The sequence below is a fragment of the Stegodyphus dumicola genome, chromosome 11, assembly GCF_044657685.1.
Source record: "Stegodyphus dumicola isolate Sdum_Otavi_A_Nest chromosome 11, ASM4465768v1".
Lineage (NCBI taxonomy): Eukaryota > Metazoa > Arthropoda > Arachnida > Araneae > Eresidae > Stegodyphus > Stegodyphus dumicola.
Window position 1 is genome coordinate 72438067 of NC_140778.1, and position 13373 is coordinate 72451439.

At 31.4% G+C, this 13373-nt stretch overlaps 1 protein-coding gene across 3 annotated transcripts in view; it reads left to right on the forward strand.

Moving 5' to 3' along the window:
- The window catches only part of LOC118186697 (NPC intracellular cholesterol transporter 1-like), a 99011-nt gene that overhangs the window by 53780 nt on the left and 31858 nt on the right, over nt 1–13373 (forward strand). The window contains exons 6-12 of one of the 3 annotated variants that reach the window (XM_035356822.2): nt 1572–1709; nt 3279–3627; nt 5592–5724; nt 5837–6042; nt 6143–6322; nt 12738–12798; nt 12879–13007. In XM_035356822.2, coding sequence (XP_035212713.1) covers nt 1572–1709; nt 3279–3627; nt 5592–5724; nt 5837–6042; nt 6143–6322; nt 12738–12798; nt 12879–13007 — 1196 coding nt within the window. The remainder of the gene's footprint in view (nt 1–1571; nt 1710–3278; nt 3628–5591; nt 5725–5836; nt 6043–6142; nt 6323–12737; nt 12799–12878; nt 13008–13373) is intronic. The other 2 variants (XM_035356823.2, XM_035356824.2) reach the window with 2 other exon arrangements.

Genomic DNA, 13373 nt, shown 5'->3' on the forward strand with positions numbered 1-13373 from the left:
TGCTAATGTCTAACTCCTTAGCAAGCTTTTGAGTGGTTGCATGCTGACTTCTTCCACAAGTTCACAGGCAGGCCTCATCAACATCAGTAGGCTGCCCAGAGCTTCTTGAATGTCATAGTTTTCGCTTTTTGAACTTTCAGTACCAAACCTTCACAGTGTCATATGCTACAACATTAGTACCTAAAGCTGTACATATGATTTAGTGACATTTTGTAGCGTCTTTCAACAGAACTGGAGGTAAGTGATGGTTCTAATCTGGTAGTGTTCTAGTTCCATTTCAGGTAACTTGTACTTAATGATAAATATATTTTTTTACAAATTTCACAACACACTGTTCTAAAGCAAGTCTATTTCTTTCAAATGCCAAAAAATCATTTGACAAAATATGATTAAATACACCAGTATGAACCGTTTGCACAGATGATTTTTGTGTTTGCGGGAAACTTTTGTTAAAACCCAGTACAATCTGTAAATGTTATTTTTAATTTATTTGAAACTTTGTGTAAGAAAGTTATAAAATCTTAATGGTTATCAAAGATATAAGTAGTTGAAAGAAATTTGCTAAACTTTTTCTGAAATTTTTATTGTTAAAATTAAGTGGCAAGTTAAATTAGGCTTATTTTGGTTGTCATCATATGCTCTAAACTTGGACTTTAATTTGAAACTGTGCGAAGAAATTAAATATTTAGAGAATCAGGGATAGTTAATTTTATGTATAAATGTAGTTATAGGCATTCAAATGTGTGTTTGTTTGTTCAAGTAATATTACTGTAAAGAAATAAAAACTATTTTTTAGAAATTAAATTTCAAGTATTTTAAAATGAGGCATAAGAATTTACAGTGGTTACTCATATCAGTTATATATCTGTTAAAAATGTGTTTTTAATGATTTGTCAATAGTGACCTGCAGTGCTCAATACACAGTGCTGTTTCAAATTTCATGACATTTCATTGGTTCTTTTATAATTCATTAATTTTTCTTTGCATCTTATTAATTTTGCTTCTTTTGTAATAGCTTGCAACCTGAATGATACTCCTTTGTAAATATGGGCTGTGGACATATTTTGCTTTCCGTAGACTGAATGTGTTTTTTGTAATTTTTATTTCTGTTCTATTTTTCTGTACTTGATATCCCAGAAGGAATAGTTCAAGGCTATTCCTATATTTCTTTTTTAATTTCTGCCTGTTTAAGTTTTTGTTGCTACAATTAGTTTTTCAGTGTATGGGCTCTTAATGTGCTTAAATTTCTTGTTTAACTTGTTTATTTGTGTTATATCTCCTGCCAAATCAACTGCTCAATCAGTCGTTTTATTTTTCTTTATGTGAATGCTTCTTCCTTCTTCTCAATGCTATTGCTTCCCCCCCTTTTCCAAGTATTTGGTTTTCATTATCAAAATGGCAAAGAATATTTAAAATGCTTTGTAAACTCTAGATATTTTAAATTGGAAAGTTATTTCATAAAATATCTGTATATGCTCTTCCTGCTATTAGGCCGAGGAAGCAGTGTGTATTAAACACTGCAGAAAAGTTATCAGTTCTCAAAGCACTATTGTAACTAGAATTACCCCTAGCAGGTGATACTGAAGTTAAGATGGAGAGAAAAGGATCATCTCATCGACCTTTGATACTTTTGAAATGTTCACCCTCTGCCTCAGGGGTGGACTTGGGCTCACTAGAGGAAGTGGAGCCCCTGCGTTCAAAACGGTCAAGTACGTCTTGCTAACCTTGCTGCTGTAATGCTGTAACTTCTTTTGTGCCAACTAATGCTCTCCATCTTTTTTTGAGTGATTATAAAGTGGTTAACCTGCATATACATGTCTAGATTTCATTGAAGTGTAGAAACTAAAAGAAACCTGCATGTCATTACTAATGCTCAACCCGAGAGGCACACTTACTTTGAGTGCTTATTTTAAATTTAGCAGAGACTAGGAAAAAAAAAATTTTTTTTCTATTAAATTACTAACAAATGAGTAGATGAAGAGCATTTGTTCAGCACTAATAATTTTCTATAATTTTCATTTAGATGCAGAACTAGTATACTACTTTTTATCACTCTTAACTGGTTGTGGCTTGGGCTGATGCTGCTTACCTAGAGAAATGAAAATTCTTTACTTTCCCATTCTCTACATTCAAAATTCAGCTTTAAATTCCATTTATTTATTTATTTATTTATTTTTAATTACAGAGTGGCATGTGAGGCTAGTGAATTTTACTACAGAATTTCAGAATTACAAAGTGATCATGAGCTTTCCCCTTTCCCATTTGGTTTCTTTTCATTTTCCTGTAACCATGTTAGGTTGCCTTCATTTAATTTGAATGCTGCTGTTAAGTTTATGATCACACACAAATTGCTAACACTTAATTTCATTCGCCCTTTGTATATAATCTGATACTCATTTACAATGTTCCTTTAATCATCTAGTGAGCCTACCAGTTTTTGATTTGCTATACTTAACAGTGCAGGGTGATTATGATTTACTAGATTTTCAAAACATTGTATTTCCAAAAATATTATACATGACTAATGAATGATACACAAAAATAAACATTAAATATCCAAGTTTGTGTCCTAATTTTAAGATTTGCATTACTATATCATTGAGGAACCCGCATACTGCTTGATTGGAGAGGGTGCTGAAGAAGATTTAATGCTGTTTCAATGATTTTCATGCTGTTTCCAGATTTAATGCTGACCTCTGGGATCTGTAGACCTATCAGTTTCTGAAATTCCTTTCTTGAGAGGTATATTTAGACTCTTGTTCATGTGCTCCCACTGTTGAAAACGTTGAGCTCAAGAATTTCATAGTCATTACATTTGTAGACATTAGTAGTGCACATGTGAACAAACTCAAATTCTGAAGGCTATCGTGCAGCCAGAGAAAGCCACTTTGAAAATTCATGATCTTATGGTGGAAAAATACCCTTTTAAGTACGATGTTTTAAAACACAATCATTTATTATCATCCTATACTCTCATAGCAAAAACATACGGTAGACCAGATAATTACGAAAGTGTTATTTCAGATGATTGCAAAATTAATGATCTGATTAGATATGTAGCACTTTTATGTGTAAAGGCATTTATTTTAAGGTATATAAGGGTAATTTGGTAAAGGATTGTTTTAAGTGATCAAAAAATTGTTCTGCTAGCTTTGATCAGTTTAGAATTATAGCCTTTTTTTTTTTTTTCCCAGAACTGTATGTATGTCAGTGTTTCAGTTATCTAAAAAATTAATGTGTTTGAAATCAATTGCTGCTTTATTGTGTTATATTTTCAGTTATTCCTGGCCAGCCTCTTGAAAAGTCTGCAAATTTGACCACTGCTGATTCAAAAAAAGTTGAAGATACAGCACACCAGTTACCAGACACAGAAATTATATCTGACATATCTTTTCTTCAGAAATTGGGTGCGACAATTGAAAGACATTTAGAAGATAATTTTTGCCGCTGGGGAACATTCGTAGCTGAGCACCCTGTGCCAATTATGGCTTTATCTCTGATTATGAGCTTTGCACTGGCATCTGGTTTACTGTTCCGCTTTTCCGTAACAACTGATCCAGTGGATTTATGGGTATCAAAAAGCAGCCAAGCTCGTCAAGATATGGAATACTTCAACAGGCATTTTGAGTAAGTTTTTCTTTTTTTTCTTTTTTTCTTGTCATCATTTTGCAGTTTTTCAAAGAAGCGAAGTTATCAATTTACATTTTTTCAAGTAGTTAACACTGCCTATTCCTATGGCCACAAAATGCCTTAGAAGTGCTTAATATCTATCCTTTTATGTGTACTATATTAATAAATCTATGTACTAAGTTTTTTGGTATTTCATGCGTTTTAATAAACTGTACACATAATGCATTTTATCCAAACAGTGTACAATATTAATGTCGAGAATTCGTAGTCATAAAAATCATGAAATTATTGCATTAATGGGTTAATAATTGGCTTATATGCCAGCAACTGCATGGCCCACCAGCGGCCGAGCGGTAACGTCGCTGAACACTGGTAGTTCGGTCCGAGGTTGAAATCCCGTGACCGGGCTGGGTGCATGGGTGTTTTTTGTGATTTTCCCCCTTGTGTAACGTGTATACGAGCCAGTTTCCCTTAGAAAGTCCTCCACGAAGGCATCCCTCCTTTAAGGCAGATAGCCCTTGAGTGCTTTGCTGTAATCTAATAAACCAAACCAGCAAATGCACTTAAGCAAACTTTTAAGAAACTTTTGTCTACTATGCCATCAACAGTAGTTAAGTAAACTTGAAGAAACTGTTTCAAGTATAAATTTTTATTGCATATCATAAAAATCAGATTTTATATGTATTTGTGTGAAAATTGCACTGTTATCCATACTGAAACCTGCATGCTATTTGTGCAATAAAAGACAGAAAATTTGTCTGCTTGGAATCTAGCTATCTGGATTTTAAAGTTTTGTAAATTTTCAAGTCATTACATTTATACTAAAAATGGAAGAATAAAGATAAAAAGCACATGAAAACTATTAATTTTTTTGTTCTTTTTGTCGAGAAATATTTTATACAGAAAGAAATAATAAAGCATAAAAAATTATATTTAAAATTTTTCAAACATCTCTTTAATTTTTTTTAAAATTTTGTCTGGATTTTTGTAAAAATTCTAGAATGTACTAGAGATTACATAAAATATTTTCTGATCAGCCGTGTTGGATTTTTGGTCTTAATTATTTCCCCTCTGATTCACAGGAAAATCATGAATTAATTTACTACATGTCCATTCTGATATCACCCTTAAAAAGTTCTACTTCTAGTTCTAGTCTTAAAGAAAAATATATATAGTACTTTTTGATGAATTGCCAAGTATAAGTGCTAGACGATGAGGGTGCAAAATGTAGCGTCAAGTATTGATGACAGCTTAATGATGTATTTAAGATGACTCCCTGCTAAAAAACATGGTGGTTATTTGAACAAAATCTTTCACTACAGATCATTCCTTTTCTTGAAAGAATTTAATGGCAGACAATTCTTCATTGAGCAACTGACTGATCATAAAACTTGCCTTAGTTTGTCAAAATGTAGTATGAAAATATCTGTGAATATTCAGTTTACAATGTTTGGCATAATTTTGGGTATAGAATTACTATTTTTGGTGTGCTTCCATGCATTTTGTCTACTGGTCCCTGAATAAAAAATTGTGAAGCTTCTAATTATTGCAGTTCTGCTAGATTGAAACAGCAAAGTTAAACTGCAGTTAGTTGCAAGTTTAGCGACTTCAATTAGATTAGATTAATGTTAGTTATAAAATTAGCTACCAATAAAATATGATAGCTTGCTTCAGTTCTGAATGAGGAAATCTCTTGCCAGAAATTGAGATCAACAAATTTATCTTTGTTTCTCTGTTCACATGCTTTTATTGATAGGGAATTTTTCTAAACCTCGTGATTTTTTGGTTAAGTATTTGTAGATAGGTATTGTGTCTCACAGTGTGTTCATAAAAATCATTTCACGAAAAAGTTGTGTGTGCTTGGCTGTTTATGTATATTTAAAATATGTGTGTTTGTTTATGCATATTTAATTTTTTTTTTTAAATTTGTATTCAAAATGTATGTATATTTTATTTCCTAGGCCCTTTTACCGAGTGGAGCAAATGATAGTTACTCCTAAAAATAGAAGCTCATTTGTCCATAGTATCAAAGAAAAAAATGGCATGAATACATATACTTGGGGTCCTGTTTTTCGAAGAGATTTCTTATTAGAGGTTTTTAAAATTTCTCTTGTTTTTGAAGTATATGCTACTTAATATAAATTAAGTATTTTGATGTTTATTTAAATCTGAAAATATGAATATAATTTTAAAAAATGTGTTTCAGGTGTTGGACTTGCAAATGGCTTCAGAAAGGTTAGTGGCAAAAAATGGAAACAAAACAGTCACTTTATCAGATATTTGTGTGTCTCCTCTTGCACCAATCAATAATAATTGTGCTATCCAAAGCATATTTGGATACTACCAGAATCAAAAGCGTCTTTTGGAAGATCCAAAATTTGACTATCTTGCCCACTTCAAAGAATGTGCTGGGTTAGTTTTTTTAAAAAAGTTTTTATCATTTATGCTCACATTACTCTTTTTAATCCGTAATTCTGTTAGACTTTTGAGGAATTTATTTTAAATTTTTTAGCTCCATGGCTGAAATGAAATGTTTTGCACCTTATGGCGGTCCTCTACAGTCAACTGAAGTGGCTTTGGGAGGCTTCAAAAACTCAGATTATCATACTGCGACTGCATTGATAATAACAATACCTGTTGTTAATCACTATGATCAAGAGCTGAATAGAGATGCTTTAGAATGGGAAAAAGTGTAAGTAAAACAATTGAAATCTGAATTTCCTAAGTCCTAACGGCACAGGCCTCTAAAAAATTACTAAATCTGAAAAGCATCAGTGTTTCTGAAAATGCAGTTAATATTTACATACCAACAGTCATGTTCTCCAAAGCAACCTCTATGCAGAAAACTAAAATAGTCTGAAACCATGGAATGTTTCCTTAAGGGAGGTTTCACTGTAATTCTACATATATAATATTCAATTCCTGTAAATTGGCTTTGTTTGTAAATATAGCCTTTCAAATTTAAAACTTCAGTTTCATCAGCTTTCTTCATTTGACTGTTTTTCTGTGCTTTTATAGTATTTGCAGAAACCTAATTTTATCAGCCATTTTGAGACATCAAATTCCTGTTACAAACTTTCCCTCTTAGTAGACTGTATACATATTAGTGATTTATGTAACTTTATTCAATATATCACCTGAAATAATTTATTAAAAGCTGGTTAGCATAGCAAGCAAATGTTGGGCAAAATTCTTTTTCATTTTCAGAAACTTTTAAGAGATGAAAGAAAAAACTAGAAAGATATTCAAAACTTGTGATTAAAACTAAAGTTTATTGCCAAAAAATGAGTGCTACATATTTCAGAGTTTACTTGTAATCCCCCAAAAACCTAACTTTTACTCTGATTTCATATTTTAATTTTTCTTAGTTGTAAAAAGCTCAGTATTTATTTGTTTGCTGTGTTAAATATTTCTTTCGATGCCAGTTGAGTAATTTGCTTTGATTTTTTATGTTAATTCTTTTTCTCTGATTCTGTGGATAGACTTAATTCCTTGTTCAATTACAAAGTTAATTAAGTTTTGTTCTCAACAACCTCTCATTATCGGTATATATACATGTATGCTAACTTATCTACTTTCGATATATACATTTATTCAAGCTATATATACATAGCACCCATTATTATTATAATTTAATTTGATTACTTGTCCAAGGATATTTTTCAACATGGATTTACCCATCAGTCAATCAAAATTGAGATGCTATATACTCATACTGTGCCAAATTGATACTGAAGCACAATGTGACAAAATGATACTGACTTTTCTTTGCTGAGAACTGAATTTATATTATTCTTCTTTTCTGCTATTTAGTTTTGGTGTATTGTTCCAATGCTTTAATTGTATATTACAATTTTTAATTTTTACTGTAATGGTAAGATAATCTTTATTTCCTGGCATTATTTTTAAAAATAATTTTTTATTATATTCTGAAGGCAAGGCTAATTATGGAATAAAAATGAATAAAATTATCTAGCATAGGCAAATGCAAATTAAAGAAAGAGAAATAAATAAAGCAAAAGTCTTCTGGCAAAGATGCCCACATTAACAAAATTCTTCTTGCACAGCATCAGCAACATAAATAAGGAAAAGAAAGTCAACAGCAGCATAATAATTCCCAGCAATCAAATGAGAAAGAAAAAGAAGATGCACATCAACAGGAGCAAGAACAACACATAGCCATGCCTCTTTATTATGTGCTTCTGGCCTTTTTAGATTTATGGCCAGAAGAACATCAGGAAAGAGAACATTTAAGTGAAGATGATGCTGATAATATGTTGAGGGTTAATTATCATGATCCTGGGCTTCATGAAGAAAATTAAATGATTGAAAAATTAAAGATATAATCCGTTAAACATATCTAACACAGATGTAGATATCCAGAAGCTGATTTACACCATCTAAAGTAGTCAACAAATTGCAGAGCAGCTATGTTTAGAAAAGGATATTTTATAGACATTTACAAAATAGAAAACAGGAAAACAAAACTTCTTTAGGAAAAATTTATTGCACCTTGTAAAGTATTTGGTAGTGAAAGTAATACATTTGGTACAGGGCACAGGGATTGGAAACACTGTGAAAAAATTTAGAAGTATGAAAATTTCACCCTACATAAAGTTAACATTCATAGACTTGTTAACCAAACAACCAAAAATGCACATATTTAAAAAATTATCCATTCATAACAATGGCAGAAAATATTTATTACTGGGAAAATATTTGAAAACGGATTGTTGAAGTAACCAAGTTTTTAAGGGACTTGGCCTTTAAGGGAGACAACCAGATTATTGTTGATAAGCACAACAGGAAACAATAATCTGGTTTTTAGGATATGTAAAACTTTTATCAAAATTTGACTGGATCTTTCAACAATATATTGCAAGTAAAAGTACTCAGTATCTCTTATTTATGAGTAAATATTTGTGATGAATTCGTCAAAGTATTGGGTAGCAATGTAGCAATGTCTTTTTATCTCGGAATTAAAAAGAGTCAAAGTATTAGTCCATTGTAGAAGATTCAGAGCCCAATATTTCCCATATTTATTAATTAAACTATTGTGGTTAGAATAAGTCGATAAAAATGGTACCCTTGTTGGAAGGCCTTTAATTGTTTTAGAAAATACTGCCCATAGAAAAGGAAGATTGTATTTAAAAATTATTATCCGATTTAGATTGTAATTTGCAAGACTGTAGAGTACAATTTTATGATAATGCCATGCAAGACTGTAGAATACAATCTTATGATAATGCCTTAATATGCCGGGTATATACAGTGGCCTTTAAGCATGAATTAAGCCTGAAAACAGTCTTGCTATTTATGTGACTGCATAACATTGTTTAAATTTAACTGGAGAATCAGTGGTGGAATGCAGCCTACAAAAACCAAATTATTTCCACAAAATTTATACCATTTCCTTGCCAAATTCAACATTAAGATGGAAATTTTTGAAAGATATGTAGGCACCAAAAAATTAAGCTACACTCATTGGCCAGCAAGAAATTATTCAGTGAAAGCTGTGATTTCTGGTTATAAAAATTTTAAAGATGCTTTGAGTAAAATTTATGAAGTCAATTTTAAAACTGTGCCACAAAAGTTGCAGCTCAGGGGTTTGTTAAATGAGTTGAACTCTCTGGAAACTGCCGTTACGGTAGCAGTTTGGAGCAAAATATTAGAAATTGTAAATAACTAAAAAATTATTTCAAACAGTAGATGCTGCAATTGAAAGCATTAGCAGATTATACAGTATTTTAGAAAAAAAATTACTGTTGAAATGCAACGCAAAATCATTCAACATAAAAATCTTAAGGTACAAAATTATCCGTATGCAATGAATATCAGCAATTATATGGGGGGAAGGGATGTAATACAATGAACATATGGCAGAAGCCGTTGAATTTGATGCCAATAGCAAATTTTGCATAAATTCATATGCTGTCAGTGATAAACTTCTAGCAGAAGTGCATAAAAATAAATAAATAAATTAATTAATTAATGAACAATTAAAAAGAATGCTAAAAAGTTATGTAAACATATATGGAGCATTTAGAAAATGGTTTTATTGAAGAATGCCTTCATTTTAACATATATATTTATTTGAAAATAAAGAATATATATCTGCTGTGGAGGAAGTTAGTTTAAGGGCAATATTCGACTTTAAAATTGAGTCTACATATCTTAACCTGGCCATTGATGCTTTGTGAGTGACTTTGGCTTTCATTAGCAAAATAAACCTTCTCTCGCCAGATTCTGAAAGAGTCTTGTTTAGGGCCTGACTTGGAAAATCAATAGTTAATATTTATGATGAGGGAACCAATGATGGAGGAGGATTTGAGGCTCTTTCACTGCTGAGAACTGCAAACTCATTAAACATTGCTAAGGTTGGGCTGAGTTTCCCAGCAATGATTTTTGCTTACTGAATTTTTTTGTGATAGCTCATGAACCTGGGTTGTCTGCACTGTTGTTGTTACTTTCATGTTACTAATTACATGATCTGCATAAGTCATACCATTTATCACAAAGCCTGAGCACTGCTTAGGATAAGTTGGGCAACCTTTGAAACTTGAAGTATGAGATTTCCACAGTTGGCACATCGGGGACAGTTGGCACATTTTTGGGTGTATTGCATGATTTCAATTCATGGTCATGTCCACATTCACACAGTGTGTTTCATGTCTACAGAGATAAGTAGAATGATAAGTACAGCTGTAAGACTAAGCCTGAGCATGAAAGAATTCTTGACACTGAAGTACTGTGACCACCTCTTCAGCCTTTGTATGATTCACCGAGTTGCATTAGATAATGCAGGTTGTAAGTATAATGCATCTTGAGTGCTGTGTTCTGGGGTCCAATATTTACATCAGTTTTTTCCAGGTGTAATCAGTCTTTGAGGGGTTGGATTTTAGCACTTCTTCTGGTATATTGGCACACTCCGTTATTTGAATCATCCATAGCTTGGCTGCTTGTTCATCGCTGGGCTGGAGCTGGGACCGCCTCCTTTACAGACTGGGATTGAGGGATTCTTTCATGCAGATTAGATGGCTTATTGATACCCACAGAAATATCATAGGATCAGTTGCATTTTGTTAGGCTTATTGAAGTTTTTATTTTTTTATTCAGTCTCTTATTCTTTGGCAGGACTTTCAAAAAAGGAGAGGGATTTTCATCTGACTAGACAGTATCATCACTCTCATCTGATAAACTTGCAGTCCTGTTATTCTGCAAATTGTCAGCTGTAGTAGAACTGTGAGGTTGTTTACTTCACGTTTCTTAAATATCTATATCATTACTTTATTTAGTCTGCCTTGCGCACCAAGCCTGTGGAACTGTTTCCATCTTTGCTTGAGTTAATGAAACATCGGGGAAATCTGGATTCCATTCATGCAAGTGTGGCGAATCATTAGCCAGAGTCCATAAAATTTGATGTAAAAATGCAGTGACTTCTTGTTGAGCCCATGCTGTTTGATGGTGTTGATGCACAGTTGATTGACAGGGGCAGAATTTGTGCAAAAGCTAAAAAAATTATTCAAAAATATGCTCAGTATATGCTAGGCACAGTATGCCTTACAACAAACTGTGCACACACCTGATCAGTATAATCTTAATGTGGCAACACAAATGTGTATTTTTTTAAGGTACTGCTACTACAAATTGTAGTTGTGAAATATTAATTTTCAGCACTGAAAAGTATTATTAAAAATTATTTAGTCTTCGGAATAGAGCAAATAAATTATTTGATTATTTTATTTGTAGAGAGTTATTTATTAATAACTTAAATACATGTGATATTATTAACCATTTTAACAAAGAAAAAGCTAAGGGGGGGAAATATATTATTTTTATAGTTTATGTTCTTGTAGGTTCCTCTCCCACCATTTTGTATGAATGTGTTTTTATTTTGTGTAATGGTAATAAAATGACTCTTTCTAGTCTCGAAACTTTTATATAGCTTTGCCAGTCACCCTGCTCCCACTACCCTCCCATGTATTTTGTTATGAAGAGGATCACATTATGAGTACAATTTACAAAATCTATTTTTGCATAATTTTTGCAAAATATATTTGCACTGTTGAATTTCTCTTCATCAACACTTTACAGCTGAAGTCTATAATCATTGCCAAGCGTCATATCAACATAAAACGTTACCGTACTTTTTGGTATCTAATTACTGATATTTAAAAATATTATGCAATAAATTAATTATATTTAAAATATTATGCAATAAGTCATTTATCAAGCTGCAATGTGTTGAGATAGTCATTGTGATGAAAGTAAAATATAGTAATGATTTGCCATGTTGCCGTCAGTGCTGAAGTGAAATTAAGAATCAAGCCTCTCCACATTTTATTATAAAAAAAAGTCAAATGTGCAAATGTTAAAGCATTGTATTTTATAATGTGATGAAAATAAGTATGAGTAATTTTAAAACTTCACAGCAATTTGCTAAGTTTTACAAAGTAAATTGCTTGTAAGAAGGGACATCAAATTAATATTTTTTCTTTGCATTAATTTTTTTCTAATATCTATGGAAAAAGAGATTTTTGAAAATTAACAATTTAAAATCTTAATCTTTCTGTGTAAGTGATACTGACTGTTGATTTGTATGTTTGAGCAATGTAAAATGCTGTAACATATCTAATGAAAGACTTCTCTTAAATGGCAACTTATTGTTTCTCATTAAAGTTATGAAAACTTTTTAGCTATAATCATATCCTTGATATCTCAGATTAAAACTTTAGAATCATTCTAAAGTTATAAGTAATTGAAGTTTTTTTTAATCATAATTGGAAGTTTTTATTGTAATTGCAACCCACATGTGATATACTGTTTTTACTATATACTTAAACCACGTAATTTTTTGTAACAAAGCTTCTTATACCAAGTGTAACACAATAAAAGAAAATTGCAAATAAAGAGGAGCAACACTTATAATTCTAAACATAGCTGTCATATATGTCTGTAAATATGTTTATTAAATTATTCTTGTTCCCTCTAATAATTTTTCTGTTGGATAGTACAGAAATAGAGTTGTTATTGCATATTGCTTGTTTTTCCATCTACTTCTAAAAATTTAGTTGCCATTTTTTTTTGTTTTATTGCATATCTTCCAGATTTATAGAATTCCTGAAGAATTACAGTTCAGAAAATATAACGGTGGCGTTTAAAGCAGAGGTAGGATTTCATACGCTTTATACATACTTTGAGTATTCTGTGAGATCATATAGTGATTTTTTTATTTCTGTATTTTCAAGCGTTCAGTGGAAGATGAATTGGAACGTGGAAGTCATTCAGATATTGTCACTGTAGCTATAAGTTATTTGATCATGTTTGTGTATATTGCTGTTGCCTTGGGAGAAGTGAATACATGTAAAAGCATGCTAGTGAGTAAAATTTGATATTTTAAAATATATTAAAATTGTTTTATGCGAAAAAAGTTTTTTTAAAGTATATTAATGAGTAAAATTTTATTATTAAGCATAGTTTTCTTTTATGAATATTGTAAAGATTACTGAAATGTAACTTACTTTTTCTTTGTTTTAAAATTTATTTTCTTTTTACTTCATGCCATCTCTTCTAGTGCATAACAGTGCTATGGCCGTAGTCTCTTCTGCTTTATTAATTGAACGAGCTGTAATAAATATATGTTTTGCTGTACTGATTCACTGTATAATCATATTCATGTTGAACATATTTCCATCTTCCTTTTTTGTGTTTGCATGATGCTTTTCCTATAATAATATTTCATT